Below are 16819 nucleotides of genomic sequence, written 5' to 3' on the forward strand. Positions count from 1 at the left end.
GGATTTCCTGACTCCCCATCCTGTCCCTTAACCAGGAGTCCTTTCTTTTTCTGTAACTGTGGGGTTACAGAAAAAAAGCGATCAGAAAAAAACAATATGGTGTCATGGAAGCAATGCTGATGTAACCCTTCCTAGGCTATAACAAGCAAGCATGGGATGATTCTGGAAAAAAATCTTCTGTTCACATAGCATATTTGTAATCCATATGACAAGATAGGAAACACAGGAAAAGGGGACAGTTCTACAGTGTGTGTTGGGTAATCAGTGTACATAGCCCCAGTGTACATCAGTTTGAACATAGCCCCAGATTCAAGTGTTGCCTGCTGGGAGGAGCATTTGGCCTGTTTCATGGAAAAGATGTCCCATGTGTAAAGTGACTTGGTTAGATAACAGAAGCTGAGTCTGCTCCGAAAGGGAATACTGAGATGAGTTTGGATACATCATAGAATACTAGAACTGGAAAGGATCTTGAGAGATCATCAAGTCCAGTCCCCTGCCCTCACAGCAGGATCAAGCATTGTCTAGAACAGTGGTCACCAACCAGTAGATTGGGATTTACCAGTAGATCTTGGAGCCTCTGACAGGTGATCCTGATTGGTTTGGCCTAGAAGCTATCAAGTGTTGGCACTTCAGTTGCCCCTCCACCCACTATCATGCTTCTCCTGCCCTCTGCCTTGGAGCTGTCCCCTGGGAGCCTCCTTCTTGCTGTGCAGGGTGTGGGAGGGAGAAGAGGGTAGGGGAACTGATGTCAGGGTATCCCTGCTCTCCCACTTCTGTACCCAATCTCTACACAGAGAGAAGGGGAGGGAGGGAGCATGGCAATGCAAATCTCTTGCCACTCTCACACATTGTGTGTGTGTCTGTCATTCTCACAAACACACACTGTCCTTCACTCTCCTCTCCCAACCCAACACATACGTATGTGGGGGTGGGGGTTGTTGTTAATTCCACTACTGCTTGCAAAGTGAGCTATTTTTGGTTTTTGACAGGTCTGTGCATTTCATAATTTTCATTTCTCTCTATGCTTACATTTAATTCTTTGAGTAGTGAGATCTAAAATGCCTAACCTGTTGTGTCTGGAGTAATTACCCATGTGGTTATTGCTGCTCCTGGAAGGGGCTGGCATGTCCCTGCAGCCCCAGAGAAAGGCAGAGCAGGGGGTCTCCAAATGCTGTCCTTGCCTGCAGACGCCAGTCCTACAGCTCCTATTGATCAATAATGGGGAACCGTGGCTAGTAGAAGCTGTGGGCTCAGTGCCTGTAGACGAGGGGCAGCACATGGAGCCATTGCTGTATATGTCAGCTGCTTTCAGGAGCAGTGCAGGGCCAGGGCAGGGGTAAGCCTGCCTTAACTGCACTGCTCCACCACTCGGAAACTGTCTCAGTTAAATCATACCCTGGCAGAGCCTGCTTCCTGAACCCCTGTCCTAGCCCTGAACCTTCTCCTGCACCCAACCTTCTCCCAAGACTCACTTTGTGAGTCCCCCTGCACCCAAACTCCTTCCAAGAGCTTGCACCCTGAAACCCCTCCTAGACCCCAATCCCCCACCCTGGGCTAAGTCAGGAGCCCCTCCCACACTCCCACTCCATTGGCCCAAGACCAGAACCTGCACCCCAACTCCCTACCCCAGCCTGGTGAAAGTGAGGGAGGAAAGGGGATGGAGTGAGCAGAATGAGGCCTCAGAGAAGGGGTGGAACAGAGGCAGGGCCTGTATGCATTGTTCCTTCCTAATTAGGGCACGTCTAGACAAGTGCAAAGTACTCCACTTAGGGCACGTCTAGACTACTTCCCCCCTCCCCCAAAAGAAGATATGCAAATGTGGTGCTAATTTGCAAATCTTCTTCTGATCGCATTTTCGAAAGCGAGTCTTTCGAAAGTGCAAGTAGTCTGGATGTGCTTTTTTCGGGAAAAAAACACCTTTTTTGGCCAACAGCATAAACCTCCTGAAAAAAACCCATGTCCAGACTACTTTCACTTTCGAAAAAACCACTTTTGAAAATGCGATCGGAAGAAGATATACAAATTAGTGCCAAATTTGCATATCTCTTTTTGAGAAAAAAAACCTGTGGTCTAGACATGTCCTAAGTGGAGTACTTTGCATTTGTCTACATTAAACTTCATCCTATTTACCTTAGGCCATTTCTCCAGTTTGTCCAGATCATTTTGAATTATGACCTTATCCTCCAAAGCACTTGCAACTCTTCCCAGCTTGGTATCACCTGCAGACTTAATCATACTCTCTATATCAGTATCTAAATCATTGATGAAGATACTGAACAGAACCAGTCCCAAAACAGACTCCTGTGGAAGTCCACTTGTTGTGCCCTTCCAACATGACTGTGAACCGTTAATAACTATCCTCTGTGAACGGTTATCCAGCCAGTTATGCACCCACCTTATGGTTGCCCCATCTAGTTTGTATTTCCCTTGTTTACTGATATAAAGGTCATGCAAGACCATATAAAATGCCTTACTAAAGTCTAGTTTTACCACATCCATTGATTCTCCCTTATCCACATGACTTGTTTTCCTATCAAAGAAAGCTATCAGATTGGTTTGACAGGATTTGTCCTTTACAAATTCATGCTGGCTGTTACCTATCACCTCATTATATTCTAGATTTTTGCAGATGAATTCCTTAATTGCCTGCTCCATTATGTTCTCTGTCATAGAAGTTAAACTGACTTGTCTATAGTAGGGATGTTAAATTTAGTTTAGTCAACTAATCGACTAGTCAACGGATTTTTCATTGACTAGTCAATTAGTGTGGGAGCCGCAATGGGATTAGCTCCTGGCCCTGGGAGCTAACCCTTCTGTGGCTCTGCCTTTTAAATGCATTAAGAGCCGGCGGACTCTTAATAGATTTTAAAGACTTGAGTTCAGTGTAGGGGATCCAGCACAAGCTGGGCCAGCTGACTCCCGGCTCGCACCAGGTCCTCTCCCCTCCTCCCCCCCTCACCTCCCCGCCGCTGTGAAACAGCCTTAAATGTAAAAAGGCTGAAGTGCAGCAGGAGGATCCGGTGCGAACAGGGAATGAGTTGTGCTGGCTCATGCTGGATCCCTCCTCTGTGCTTCTGATTTTGAAATGTATTAAGAGCTGGCAGGAGCAGTGCTGGCACAGGTGTTGCACGTCTTCCTAACCATATTGGGACTCTCCCTCTTTTGAACTCCCCCTCAAGCTCCGCTGTTTGCAGCCCCCTGTCTGCTTTACTCCCCTGGTCACTCTGCCTCTGGCTTTTAAAGCCTTCTCACCTAGGTCAGACCTACACCCTTGTTAGCCACACGGGGGAGGCTGATCACAAGACCGAGTGAGGTTAATCAAAGCAATCAAGGGAACAAAGAAACAAATGCTCCTAGACACACAATCCCAACTGCCACAGTAACTGAAATCACCTGATATGAGAAACAAAATGCAAACAGTCAAGCAAACTCATTCATACCAAAGCTAGTACATTCACCTGCTGGCCTGTTCAGTGGCAGGCTCTCTTGCGCTCCCTCTCAAACTCCCATCCGCAGCCCTCTGTCCACTTCACATCTTTCAAACACAGATAATCTCAATATGCTAGAGGAAGCCTATGCCAGAATGCAAGATATAGGACCACTCCCCTTCACTCTAAATGCAGCTTACTCAAAACTAAGTTGCCATTCTTTAAAGTTTCACACATATGTGATGCATGATATGTGCAGACACAATGGGACTTAGTGTTAAACATAATGCAGGCCAGTGTTTACTGGAAATTCTCTATGGCAGTCCCATGTATTTTGACTACAGTAATCACTCCTTGATATGTACCCTGGACACAATGGACATATACTTCTGACATGTCTCTTCATTGCAAACTCCATCAAACTAATCCTCTTGGTACACAATTGCACATGTTCTCCACATCCAAAAAGACCACACTCAGTTGCCTTCTTTTTTCCCTGAATGCTTCCATGAGAATTTGTAGCACAAATAAAGCATCAATTGTTACCATTCCACTTATAGCTCATGACAGGGATTTTCTAGGCAAATAAAGACCACCTTGAAATAAATCTTTCTGGGTGAAGTAGAGCTCATCAGTCTTGGCAGTAAACTCATCTAGGAAAAGGAAAGCTCCAACTTCAAGCCAATGGTGTCAGGATTGGACAACTGACCTGTGAAGCTCATACAATAGAGTGCTCATGAGTGTTTCTACCTGAAAAGTTTAATAAAGTGGACTATATATGTTTGTCTGTTAAGTTTATATTTTTGTTGGTTTTAAAATGATTTTGCAACTTTTTAGGTAAAAAGGCAAGTTTTTAAAGGCCCACACTCTATCTTGGATAATGGAGATGCTAGAAAATTTGTTATTTAAGATTTCAAAGTCGCATATGAAATATAGCATAACTTGGCACATTTTGACAATAATTCATGCCATAAAAACAAATAAGATATACTAATACCCCAACCCCTATATCGTCATTAAAAATACATTGCCCAGTAGCTCTCACAAATCAAGAGAAAAATGCTGCTGTGGTGGAATATGAATTGATGTTCTTCACCAGAAGATTATAGGATTAGATCAGATTCCAAGACTTCCTGAACACTGTTCACTACTTTAACTTGACTGCCCAAGTACCATCCAGGGAGGTCTGGGTTTTCCCCTATAGCTCACCTCTCTCTGCTATTATTTGTTCTGTCCTCAAAGGGTTGTTAGTGTTTCTCTGTGTATCCATCAAACTCACTAGGATCTTAAATGGCATATAGTTGTGGTATCTGAGTGCTGCACGAAGGTCTTAATTAAGACAAGATGAAAACAACCAACCTGCAAAAATCCAAACATATTTCGATTCGTCTTTTTTAATTCTATTACAGCCTTTTGCACACCATCTCTTCACTCAGAACTTACTTCTTCTGTAGCTAAGATCTGTAACAAAATCTCGAAAAAAAATCCTAACAATACGTTTATTATAGCAGAAACATGTATGCACAAAGATCCCCTTAAAAAGATAGCACTACCAGCCTTCTAGAAGTAGAAAATACCAAACTAGTAAGTTATATCTTGACTAAAAGCAACACAAGTGATTACAAATATATTTCTGATAATGCACCTCCTCCACCAGCACTTGATGTGTGGTTTTAATTCTTAGGTATGTTAAGAGCATTAGAAAACATACAGAACTAAAGCCCGTCATCTCTCATTGACATACAGTACATCTCAAGCTGAGGACTACAATAAGATGGAAGAATTCAGAACCTTGCCTTTAAATGGATGGAAACCCAAATGTAATCGCACTAAGTAATAATCAAGAGATAATTAAGATAGAGAGATGAGCTTACATCATAAAATTCACAGGAAAAACCTGGTTTCACTGAAGTTAATGGCAAAACTCCTATTAACTTCAATGGAGCCAAGATTTCACAGCACATGAGGACTCACATCTCTGTGTGCACTCATTCACAATCTGAGGGTATCTGAATAAGGGTGTTGGTTCAACTTACTATAATAGACAGAAGCTAGCCACAAAATGCAATGATAAAAGTCTTCTAGCACGAGTACTCATACCTAATAAATGTGTTGCTACATTCGGAACTTTACTTAGGAACACAAAAGGTTAACCTCACTCAAGAACTTCAGGTGTGATGTCTGCTTCACCTATTTAATCTACTAAAATGTGTCTAGATGTGGACCAGAGACAATAGTTGTAATGCTGACAGACCCCAGGCTGTCTGCAGGGACCTTTGGAGCATGATGAGTCTTTATGGAATGAGTTAAAAACCAGCTGGCTATTAGCTAAGACTGTAGAGCAGACTCATTCTCTCTGTAAGTGGTCTCAGTGCCATTACATGGGACAGTACACTACCCCCAATAGGTGTGTATGTTACAGTGTCACTCCCTTTTGGTCTTGATTCATAGCCTCCCCAATACTATTATTAATATATGTTTTTGAAATATAAAATGCCTTGTCCAGCATCTATATTGAAATCTGACTTCAGCAACTTCAGGTAGAAACTAGTCACTTACTCGAAGTGGTCTCTATCTAACAGCAGAATATAACTGCACTGGAAACTACCTGAAAATACTTTTAAATTAACGTTGAGGATGTTACTTTAGTGCAGTTTTCACCCTAAGTCAAAGATATATCACTGACATCGAACCAGAGAATGCTCCTAAGGTCTATCATCAATAGTAATCAAGCTCTTAATATAATTTCCAAGTTATGGGCAGAGCCGTACAGTGTTATTCTGTTCATCTGCCTTCCCCTGCTCCATGCCAAGATAGGAATTAATTCTGCTTTTCCTGTTCAACTGTCCAATGATCATTTCAGCCATCTGCTTTAATACAAAAAGCCCTTCATAGAAACCCATCTAAATGGCAAATCATTAGAGAATAAGAAGATTTATTTCAGTTTTGCTGCACTGTCACAAGTTTTTGAGTTTTAATAAAGTTAAAAAAATGGGTTTGGAAGTACTGTAGCCTACCTATGTGAAAGCTTTCTTTTCTGCCAGTGCTTTCTATCTCTGCTGAAAGACATTAGAACATTCCTTTCATCTCCTTTCTCTTCTTGCAGTGTAACTGTGCCCCTTAAGGAGTATTTTCTTTCTAAAGATAGATTATATATTGCATGCAACATGAAAATTTACACACTTTTCCTGTTGCCATCTGTAAGGCTTTTCTACCTGTTTTTTAATTGAAACCAAAAACCTTGCTTGCCTTTTCAATTTAGATAGACAAAAGGGATTTTAATTTTTTTCTGTCAGAGTATTTTTCTTCCAGACTTCTCAATCCAGTGAGACCCAAATGTGGGGGATAATGTGTGACAATGAGTAAAATTGAAACATACCAAAAATAATTCATGCGGGAAAATATAAAATGCTATGGGGTTCATTCCTCTCAGAAAAGTCTTTTCTGAAACGCTATGTGACTCCACGATGTGCAACTTAAGAGAAACTTTATGAGTCAAATTCTTCCTGCAGGTATGTGTGTTCAACCAAGCTGACTTTGATGGGAATTGGGTTCATGTATCAAAGGATGGCATTTGGCTCTAACAGTTTTTACATAAGGACATGACATTATAAAAATAAAGCTGAAAGATGCTCTGCACAGAAGGGGGAAAAGTAAATTTGTAAGAAAGAAAGGGGTAGGAAATCATCAAGATTTGAATATTCAGCATGAACCTAATGGTTCCTATTGAAATAGATGTGTATCATTAACGTCACTGGAAGAAGATTTAGGCCAACTATAACAGCCTGTCCATTCTCAATCAAGAAATATATAAAAGGCCTATTCACATCTCCTATAGAAACTCCTTGGTGGAGAAGTAAGAAAAACTAGCCTAATAGATGGTTTAATAGTAATATTTCTTACTGTGAGGGTTTTCAAACACTATCAAATTCATATTCATATTTTAGGAGACACGAAATTAATGAACTGGTCCAATACATACTCATTGAGTTGCTATTAGAACAAACATGAGAAGAGACATCAACTGAAAGTCAAACATCTGCTCACAAGACTAAAATGCCACGATACATTACTTCATTTTTTATAGTTATATTTGGAAAGAAAAATTAAATATTCCAACCTGGAACAGCAATCTTCCCTACTGTCGGATGATCCATTTCCATGATAAGTCCATTGTGCAGCACCTAGAAACACATACATAAACCGGGTATGTAATTAGTTTGTAGAGTCAAGAAGAAAATGGGCAATATCAGTACTATGACAGTTACAAAAAGACATTATGGAAAACATATATTCACCAAAAAGTGTCAATTAGCTTCAGTCCAACATTGTCAAAATGGGGTACCTTATTGTTAGATACCTAAAATATATTTATGTATCCAAATAAGTGCTTACATAGGGTAACTTGTGCCTCATGTTAAGTACTTAAGTTTGCAAATGTTGACCTTGTTTTTTGTTTAGTTTATTCCCTGGGTTGTAATATTATAGGAAATCACCAGAAGCCTTTACTACAGATATTCTTATTGAATGTACAGTCATTTAGATCTTGGCTCCAGATGTACAGGGTTAATTCCCAGTAGACGAGTTCCCACCATCTTTAGCTTTTAAACCCTTCAGGCACTAGAGACTGGTTCTTTTCAGTGTTTGTATAGCACTCATCACAATGGGACTGTAGGTCTTTGTGAAATCTAATACTTTACTATTAATAATAAATAATATTAGGCAGGGAGTGGACAGTAAGTGGACAAAGCCTTAGCTCCATCCTATCAAATATGCCAGCTAATAGGACTAAATCTATACGGAGTAGTAACTTGACATGATGGGCCATGGATTTAATAAGTGACTCTGTATATTTACAGATTCATTGGCACTCTCCCCAAACCATCTTCAATGCAACCATAGATGAAAGCCCCAGTAAGCATATTTCTAGCCAGAATAAATATTGAATTGGTTCATATGCCCCATTATTGGGGTATTTTCGGCTTTAAAGTAATTATTTTCAAATAAAGCATATAAATATTACAAAAGATACCAGTAAACAGCACCAATTTTTTAATCATTTACTTTATATAAAAGATATTAAGACCTATGGGTAACATATATCTATCCGCATTTAGTGATTCCTTCCATTCTTCCTTGATGATATCCAAAAGCTGTTGCTCTTCAGAAAAATGTTTCCTCTGCCATTTAATTCTGAGTGACTCTGAGATAACTGAATTGGTATGAGAAACAGCATAACAAGACAGTGACGTTGACAATGATGGTGACAAGGAGGGGGAGGAACACCGATTGCTCTTGAACTTAATAGGGAACAAACTACCCAATGTCCCATTATCCTTTAAGAGGGCTAAATGTGTAATCTACACATTTTTGGTCTATGTGCAGGTGTTTTAGAAGGAGTAACTGACGTATTTCTGAAAAGGGTACATCTTCAGTGGATCTGTCATCAAACAGAATTGTTTGCTTTTCCCTTTTATTTTTAATCAAAAAACAAATATTTAAGTAACATTAACTTAAAATGTTGATGGCTTGTCTAATGCCAAATCCCAGGCTGATATGTATTTTCCCTCTGGCTACCAATTTATATTTTTCCCATTGTTCTAACACTGGTATGTTAATGACATAATCAGAATCTTTAAATCCTTTATTTTGTTAATGAAGTCTAAATATAGATAAGCTCCTGCCAACCATTTTTAAAATTTCTTATGCAGTGATCAGTGTGGTAGTGGATTACATTGCTATTATAGAAGAAGGAATCAGTAGAGGAATGCAAAAAGAGGGATGATGTGGTCAAAGTGACAGGTTAGGAAAACTTTTGCCTTTTTTAGTACTCTTCTGCTTGCATTTGTGGGACTTTCTTGGTGTTCCTTCTCCCTCCTTGTCACCATCACTGTCAATGTCACTATCTCATTATGTTGTTTTTCATACCAACTCAGTTATCTCATGGTCACTAAGAATAGGGTGTCTGAGCCCATTCTATCCACATTTAGTGATTCCTTCCATTCTTCCTTGATGATATCCAAAAGCTGTCGCTCTTCAGAAAAAATGTAGCTGATTTATTTCTGTCTGATGATAATCATTTTCCAAATTTTCTGGTTCATGTGTTACAATATCTGGCCAAAATGCAGCTCTGAGCCGATCTAATGCCAGGACTCAGCACAACATCTTTGTCAAAGCTTTACAAAAATCTGTGTAAGATTCATAGTTCATTGATCCCAGTAATAATTGACATAAGAGATTTTGCTTGTATCAACATTTCATGTTCTCCGGGACACCTCCATCCATTAGCAGAATGAGACTTGTGATGTTTGGAGGCAAACTGCTTCCATCTTCCATCAATAGATTTTCAATGGCAGGATGAAAATGATCTATCAGTAGCACAGCTTGGACAAGTAAAGATTTTGATGTAAGGCAATCTTTCACAAGTGGAACAACGTGTTTAAAAACCCAGATGTAGAAAAAGCCTTTTTTTCATCCAAGCACTGGCTGGAGTAATGAACAGGTAGAGCTTCTGTAATGAGGTCTGCAAACGCAGTGAGATGAATGAACAGCAGTCGGAGACAGAAATCCCCACCTGTATTAGCAGTAGCCATCAACGTGACCCGATCTTTACTGTATTTGAAATTGTTTGTCTGTTTTTCTGAACTGTCTGACAGAGTCTTGTTTGGAAGCAGGGACCAGTACAGGCCTGTCTTGTCGAAGTTAAACACATGGTCCTGGCTAATCTCATGCTGTTCAATAAATGATTTGAAAGTGTTTTTAGATTCACAAGTGGCATTTGAGTCAGCTGCCAGAGACTCTCCTTGCATCCCCAACTGCTCTGTTCCATGCCAATTTTTGAACCAACAGAGCCACCCTGTGCTTGCTTTAAAATGTTTCTCACCTTAGTCTGGATACATTTCTTGGTAGAGTAACTTTGACCTTTTTTTTGCAGCTGTCACACCACCACTTATCGGAGCTTTACCAAAAGCAGCAGCAGCAGCAGTTTTGCATACAATACATCTGATTTTTTTTTTTTTTTGCACTACTGTTTCTGACTATTTTGCAAATTTCTTTATTCCTGGCTTTTCTGAATATGGTTGATTTCCTGATATCAGAGTCTACTGCTATTTTGCTGAGGTGTCCCCCCCCCCATATTTCTAGCTTTGTGTGAACTAAAAGTGTGACACATTTGAACTTCCTGCTGCTTGCCATTTCACTTAGTCAGACAGGACAATGCCTGAGATCATTTCTGAAGCCAGTGAAACTGCCCTCAAATGTGCTTGTACTTCAAGGTCGGTAACATGGCACATAAAACTTCCCAAGAAGCCTCCTTGTGTGATCACAGCTAAATACATACTAAAAAGTAAGGATAAGAATGTCAAAGGAACCAAAGAGGTTGAGTCACTTGAGATGTTCTCCCAATACTACCCCCTTTGTTTTTATACACCCCTACAGTCAGTGCCTTCCAGCTGCGATTGAGAGTGCACTCTGCAAAGGCAGACCTGGCACTAAGAAACCTGGCAGCAATGCCTGGTTTGCAATCAGCTTCCTTCTCTGCTCCTGATACTTGACTTTGGGACTGAGTTGGGATGGGACTTGCACTTGAACCCTTGTCATTACAAGCCCCAGCCCAGAGCCACCTCCCCAGGAGATGTCAGGTCAGAGTCCTCACCAATTTTTATCATTTTGTGGTTGAAGCTAGTATCAGGAGGAAATCCACAAAGATGATGACTCGGTCCGTGATGGATTCTGTTGTCATCTTCTGGCTTTTAGCATCAGCCATTTTATCCCACCTCATTTTCATAGATTCAGACATACTAAGGCCAAAAGGGACAAGCGTTATCACTTAGTCTGACCTCCTCCATCAAGCAGGCCATAGGATTTTCCCCCAAATAATTCATTTTAAACCACAGCCTTTAAAAAAAATCTAATTTTGATTTTTAAATTGCCCATGATGGAGAATTCACCAGAGCCCTTGGAAAGTTGTCCCCAATGCTAATTTCCCTCACTGTTAACCGTTTACACCTTTTTTTCAGTCTGAATTTCTCTGGCTTCAACTTCCAACTATTGGATCTTGTTATACCTTTTTTGGCTAGGCTGACAAGCCCTTTGTTAAGTACAGTAATTCCTCATTTAACACGGTAGATACATTTCAGAGAATGATCGTGCTAAGTGAAAACGTGTTATGTGAGGTCAATTTTCCCACTGAAAATAATGGAAAAGGTGGGGGGTGTATTTCAAGCGCACGTGCGCTCGCAGCTCCAGCCTGCACTTGTTAGCAGCTGGGACTGGGACATAAGGTTTAGGGAGAAAGGGGACTGGGTTATAGCAGGAGGGGAGGTATTTGGCTCTGGAGAAGGGAAGAGAAGGACAGGGGAGGGTGCTTGCAGCCAGCGGCTGGGTGTCCCCAACTGGGTGGTCACCGACAGCTGCGCGGGGCTTCCTCTGCCTCCTTACAAAGTGGCAGAGGTTTGCCACTCGCCGTGCAGTTCCCCGGTGATCCCCTCTGGCCAGATGCCTTGCGTCCGGCTAGAGGAGGTCAGGGGGAACAGCGCTGCAAGCGGGAAACCTCTGCCGCATTGCAGGGAGGCAGGGGAAGCCTCGCGCAGCTGCCAGCCACCCCTAGGAGAAATCATGTTATTGCGGGGATGGGGTCGTGTTGTTTGAAAAATGTTCCCTAAAAAAAAAAATCGTGCTATCGTGAAAACATATTAAGCAGGCACATGTGAAGTGAGGAATTACTGTACTTGTTCCCTATGTAGGTCCTATCTAATGGAAATGTGGCAGTCTGAGAAATTCAAGTGTCATCCTCCCGTCTCTCACTAAGATGAAAGCATGGCGTCTACATGTTTTGACTTGTGTCATTTGTTGTACCATTTGTCCTGTATCAAAAGCAAGCTTTGCATCATTGCTATTTTTGCCTTATATTATAGAAACATGACCATTCTTTTTCTTTTAATATGAGGTTTTAGGTCATTTGCAGTGATATAGATAATTAAGCCTATCCCAGTGACTTGCAGCCATATGATTAAAAGTGAGTTTGGCCTATTAATTAGCAAAAACAAGCTTTGAACTTAGATAAAATATACAACAGATCATTCAACTATTCTGCACATACACATTGACTTCAATGGAAGTTGGGGTTCCTGTGAATCTCTGATAATCAAGCCAATTACCAGTACAATTCCTAGCTTTTCTGTATCATATTTGTTTTATTTTGATACATGCTCCTTATCATTGTACAGTCTGAGGCTCTCTCTACAATTAGAACTCGGGGTATGTCAGGAAGTGTGGGTCTAAAACCCTGTTCCACAAAGCTCTTTAGAGCCAGTAAGTGCCAATCTTCTTCCCAGTGACAAAGCAAATGCTGTCAGAATAGGAACTGAGCTCTGACAGAAGACCCCAGTCCTGGAATCCAATTGGCATAATGCTCAGCATCCTGATTGGTTCACCCTCTGGGGGCATCAAAAAATCCTCGATTGCCCTGAAAGTGGACAATTAATCACTACAGGTCCATGTCATCCAGCTGACCTCAGAGAACTATTTTTGTAGGACCAAGTCATGCAGTTGTTTGCTGAAAAACCACTTGAAACATGGCTTAAGCAGACATGCTCCCCAATACCACAGACATATAGGGTTATCAACCCTCCAGGATTGTCCTGGTATCTCCAGGAACTGAAAAACAATATTTATTTAAAGATCAAATCATGTGATTAAATATCCAGGAATACGTCCACACAAAACTAGCAACATTATTGCCAAAACAGTTTGATGGTCCACCTCCGGCAATTCCAAGTTTTATAAACTCGTTCTGCATCCTGTTCGTGATGCCTCACAGTCCCATAATACTCATCATGCAAAGGTGAGTCTGGTTATCAGTCTTGCTGTCTAGAGAAGCCTTACACTGGACCTCCCCCTTTCTTGTGGTGTGATAGCTCAGTAGTGTCCAATGGGGAGGCCTTCCTCCAAGGCATAAATGAACAGCAAGGTCTCAAATTTTAGTGGCTTTTTACTTGAGACACACAGTAGCATCTTTCCAACACCAACCACAGGAGGTACCAGATTCAGACAAATTTGAAAATGTAATCTCAGAAAGAAAAGCCCACGTTTAAAAACAACAAAACAAAAAACCCAGTGTTCAATAAAGAGTCATATACGCCAAATATGCAGGAGCTCTGATATTACTAGTTTATAGTATTGTAAATGTAAGAGAAGGCACAAAGGAAATGATGTAACAGCGTACTCCATATTTCTGTAGCCACAAAATAGCTGGCTGTAGATAACTGTAATTATTACTCCTAGCTCCAAACCACAGGGAAGTAATATAATTCATGTTCCTGTATCTGCTAAATGAAGAACGATAGTCATAATTACCCTGGAAACAAATAAGGTGGGTGTGGTCTGATAACATCATATTCTAAACAGGGGGTTTAACTCGTTTGAAATTAAGAGGTTTAAATGTTTTTGCCTCGCCATTTCATTCACTGGCCCCGTTCTTATATTTTCACAGAGTCAACAGAAACACGGTTGTTTGGTATATTTCTATCAAGCCCCTCTCTTTGTTTATGCAACAGTCCTAAATATTTCAAATCTCTATGTAAATATTCCTATGCCCCTAATCATGTTACTCACCTGTCTTTAAATCTCCTTTTTGTCATTTTTTAAATAGCTATTTTTATGAGATTGCACATTTTTGTTAACTGCTGGCTTCTTTAGTAAGTTCTTTTGGAGCTCTTGAATGCAATCTGGTCTCTTTGCTTGTATCTTGTTGCTCTTTATCAGTTATTTCCACCACCTCTTATAATTACATACCAATTTCTAATGATATCTCATCTACATGAACTGAAAAGAGTAGGTGTAAACTAGGTATTTTCCTAATATTCTCTGTGGTACAAACTAATGAAAAAAACATGTTTCTCTGCAGCATCCTTACTCTCTCCTTAATTGATCCATGTTAGTCCTACTGATGCCCTTGCAGATTTCAAGTTTCTGATGTATTTTGTTATTTTATTTTCTTGGGAGTAGGGACTAGGATCTCTTTCTGCAAATTGATCTTTACACTCTTTCTTTGCCTTTCTATAATCCATCTTATATTCCATTTAACATCATTTATGCCTCTTTGGCTTCACGCAGTTTGATTTCTACTTTCTGAAGGACACTTGTTTGGCTAAAAAAAAAAGCCACCCTGAAAGAATCTAGATTATTTCCTGCTTCCCTACTCCCTTTCTTGTTTTCTTCTTTTGTGCCTTTGTTCTACTATAGAATACTTAAACTTCTACCCATGCAGGAACTGAGGATTTTTGTCTCTTATTTTTTACTGTAAACTTTTGACTAACTTTTTAATTTTGTGCATCCCTCGGATAACATAGAACTTACTCATTCAGTGGTCCCCACTTTGACTTTTGGTAGCCTGTAGTGACCATTGTGAGTCAACATCAGTTATTTTAGACAAATCCCTATGTTATACATAGGACTAAGTCAAGAATAGCCACTCAATGTGTCTGCTCTAGAGCTAACTGTTCCAAAGAAGCAATCATTTAATGTGATGACTTGAGAAACTATTTCCCTCAAAGCTTGTCCCACTTGACCAGCTGAAGTCACCCTTTATTACTGCCATATTAGACTTAGTTGATTCTTTGATCTCTCTCAATATTGTGCACTCAATATCCGTTTCCTGACCAGAGGGCCAGTAGTGTAACCCTTATGCTACTCCCCCAGCTCTATGACCTAATCTGTCCTTCCTGTATACTTCATAGCCAGGTATTACAATATCCTACTGGTTTTTGTCTTTCTACTATTCTTCTATAATGCTACTATGCCAAAGTCTTCTTTCCTTGCCAAGAATTCTAGATTTTTTTATTTTATATATATATTTTTTATTTTACACTTCTCACCTTGGTATGTGAACATCTACAGGATTTGTATATGTACAGGGAAAGTGTGTGATGAGAGGAGAGGTAGAGGTTGGCCATCTGCTTCTGTTTTATTTAACTCTTTAGTCTGACACACACCCTGTTATAGCTTTCCAGAATTTCCCTTTGTGGCCATGTAGAGGGGTGGCCTAGTGGCTAGGTCCTGGTGTTAGCTGGAGGCCCGGGGTGTAGGACTTCCAGCCACTTACCAGAGTCTATTCCTTCACAGTTTGGGGCATGGCCCCAAGAGTCCAATTTCCCCCTCCTCAGTGGGAGTTTCCTTCTGGTTCTCCCCCTTTATGCCAGGAGGAAGGGTTGGATAGCTCTGGCTTGGGTCCTGCAGATGGCAGAACCAGCTCCTGCCTCTTTGCTGGTTAGCCTCTAGTTGAGCTACGTTCCCTCCTTTTATTCTCCCTCCAGGCCTGGCATTGGCTGCAGGTAAAACGGGGCAGAGCTAATTGAACAAAAAGACCTTGTTTAGACCCCACACTGCCAGGCCCGCCTCTCAGTCCCTCACACTCTCCTTAATTTTTTGCTGTAATTTCTGTCCTATAAGCACTTTAATACAAAGATACCTTTTGCTGCTGACCTCCCTAACGGAAATCTTTGTGCAATCTGAGTGCTCTTTAACCTTGTCAGCTTTCCTCCAGCTCCTATCTTAAATAATCTACAAAACCTTGTTAATTTTCTGTGCTAGCCATCTCTTTAAGGTGCAGCCCATATCTGTATTTAAGTTTTTTCTCCATTACAATCCCCTTTTCTGAACACTACCTCCTCATCCATGACCGAAGGTGCTGAATTTCCCCTTGTGAGGTTAAACCTCCACTATTAGTCCAGAAGAATTTCAGAGAAATTTACCATCAAGGTCAAGAACCCAAGAATTCTCCATGTTTCCAGGACCTCTCTCCTATACACCCCTGCTTTATTAGTCATACATATATATATATATATATATATATATATATATATATAGAGAGAGAGAGAGAGAGAGAGAGAGAGAGAGGACTAATTAAGGAAGGCTGAAAGAACTGGGTTTGTTTAGTTTAGAAAAGAGAAGACTGAGGGGGGACATGATAGCAGTTTTCAGGTATCTAAAAGGGTGTCGTAAGGAGGAGGGAGAAAACTTGTCATCTTGGCCTCTGAGGATAGAACAAGAAGCAATGGGCTTAAACTGCAGCAAGGGAGGTTTAGGTTGGACATTAGGAAAAAGTTCCTAACTGTCAGGGTAGTTAAACACTGGAATAAATTTCCCAGGGAGGTTGTGGAATCCCCATCTCTGGAGACATTTAAGAGTAGGTTAGATAAATGTCTATCAGGGATGGTCTAGACAGTATTTGGTACTGCCATGGGGGCAGGGGACTGGACTCAATGACCTCTCGAGGTCCCTTCCAGTCCTAGTATTCTATACCCCAGCTGCAACCATGAACACCTTCCCAGTATTCATTAGAAGTTTATCTAGATGTCTCCTGAATTGCCCACCTTTGCACATGATAGGTA

At 40.8% G+C, this 16819-nt stretch overlaps 1 protein-coding gene across 3 annotated transcripts in view; it reads right to left on the reverse strand.

The window, feature by feature from the left end:
• SUGCT (succinyl-CoA:glutarate-CoA transferase) overlaps positions 1-16819 on the reverse strand; it is a 473567-nt gene that overhangs the window by 54210 nt on the left and 402538 nt on the right. For all 3 annotated transcript variants that reach the window (XM_075921728.1, XM_006124080.3, XM_006124079.2), the window contains one exon: positions 7549-7612. In XM_075921728.1, coding sequence (XP_075777843.1) covers positions 7549-7612 — 64 coding nt within the window. The remainder of the gene's footprint in view (positions 1-7548; positions 7613-16819) is intronic.

Source organism: Pelodiscus sinensis, chromosome 2, assembly GCF_049634645.1.
Source record: "Pelodiscus sinensis isolate JC-2024 chromosome 2, ASM4963464v1, whole genome shotgun sequence".
NCBI classification, from domain to species: domain Eukaryota; kingdom Metazoa; phylum Chordata; order Testudines; family Trionychidae; genus Pelodiscus; species Pelodiscus sinensis.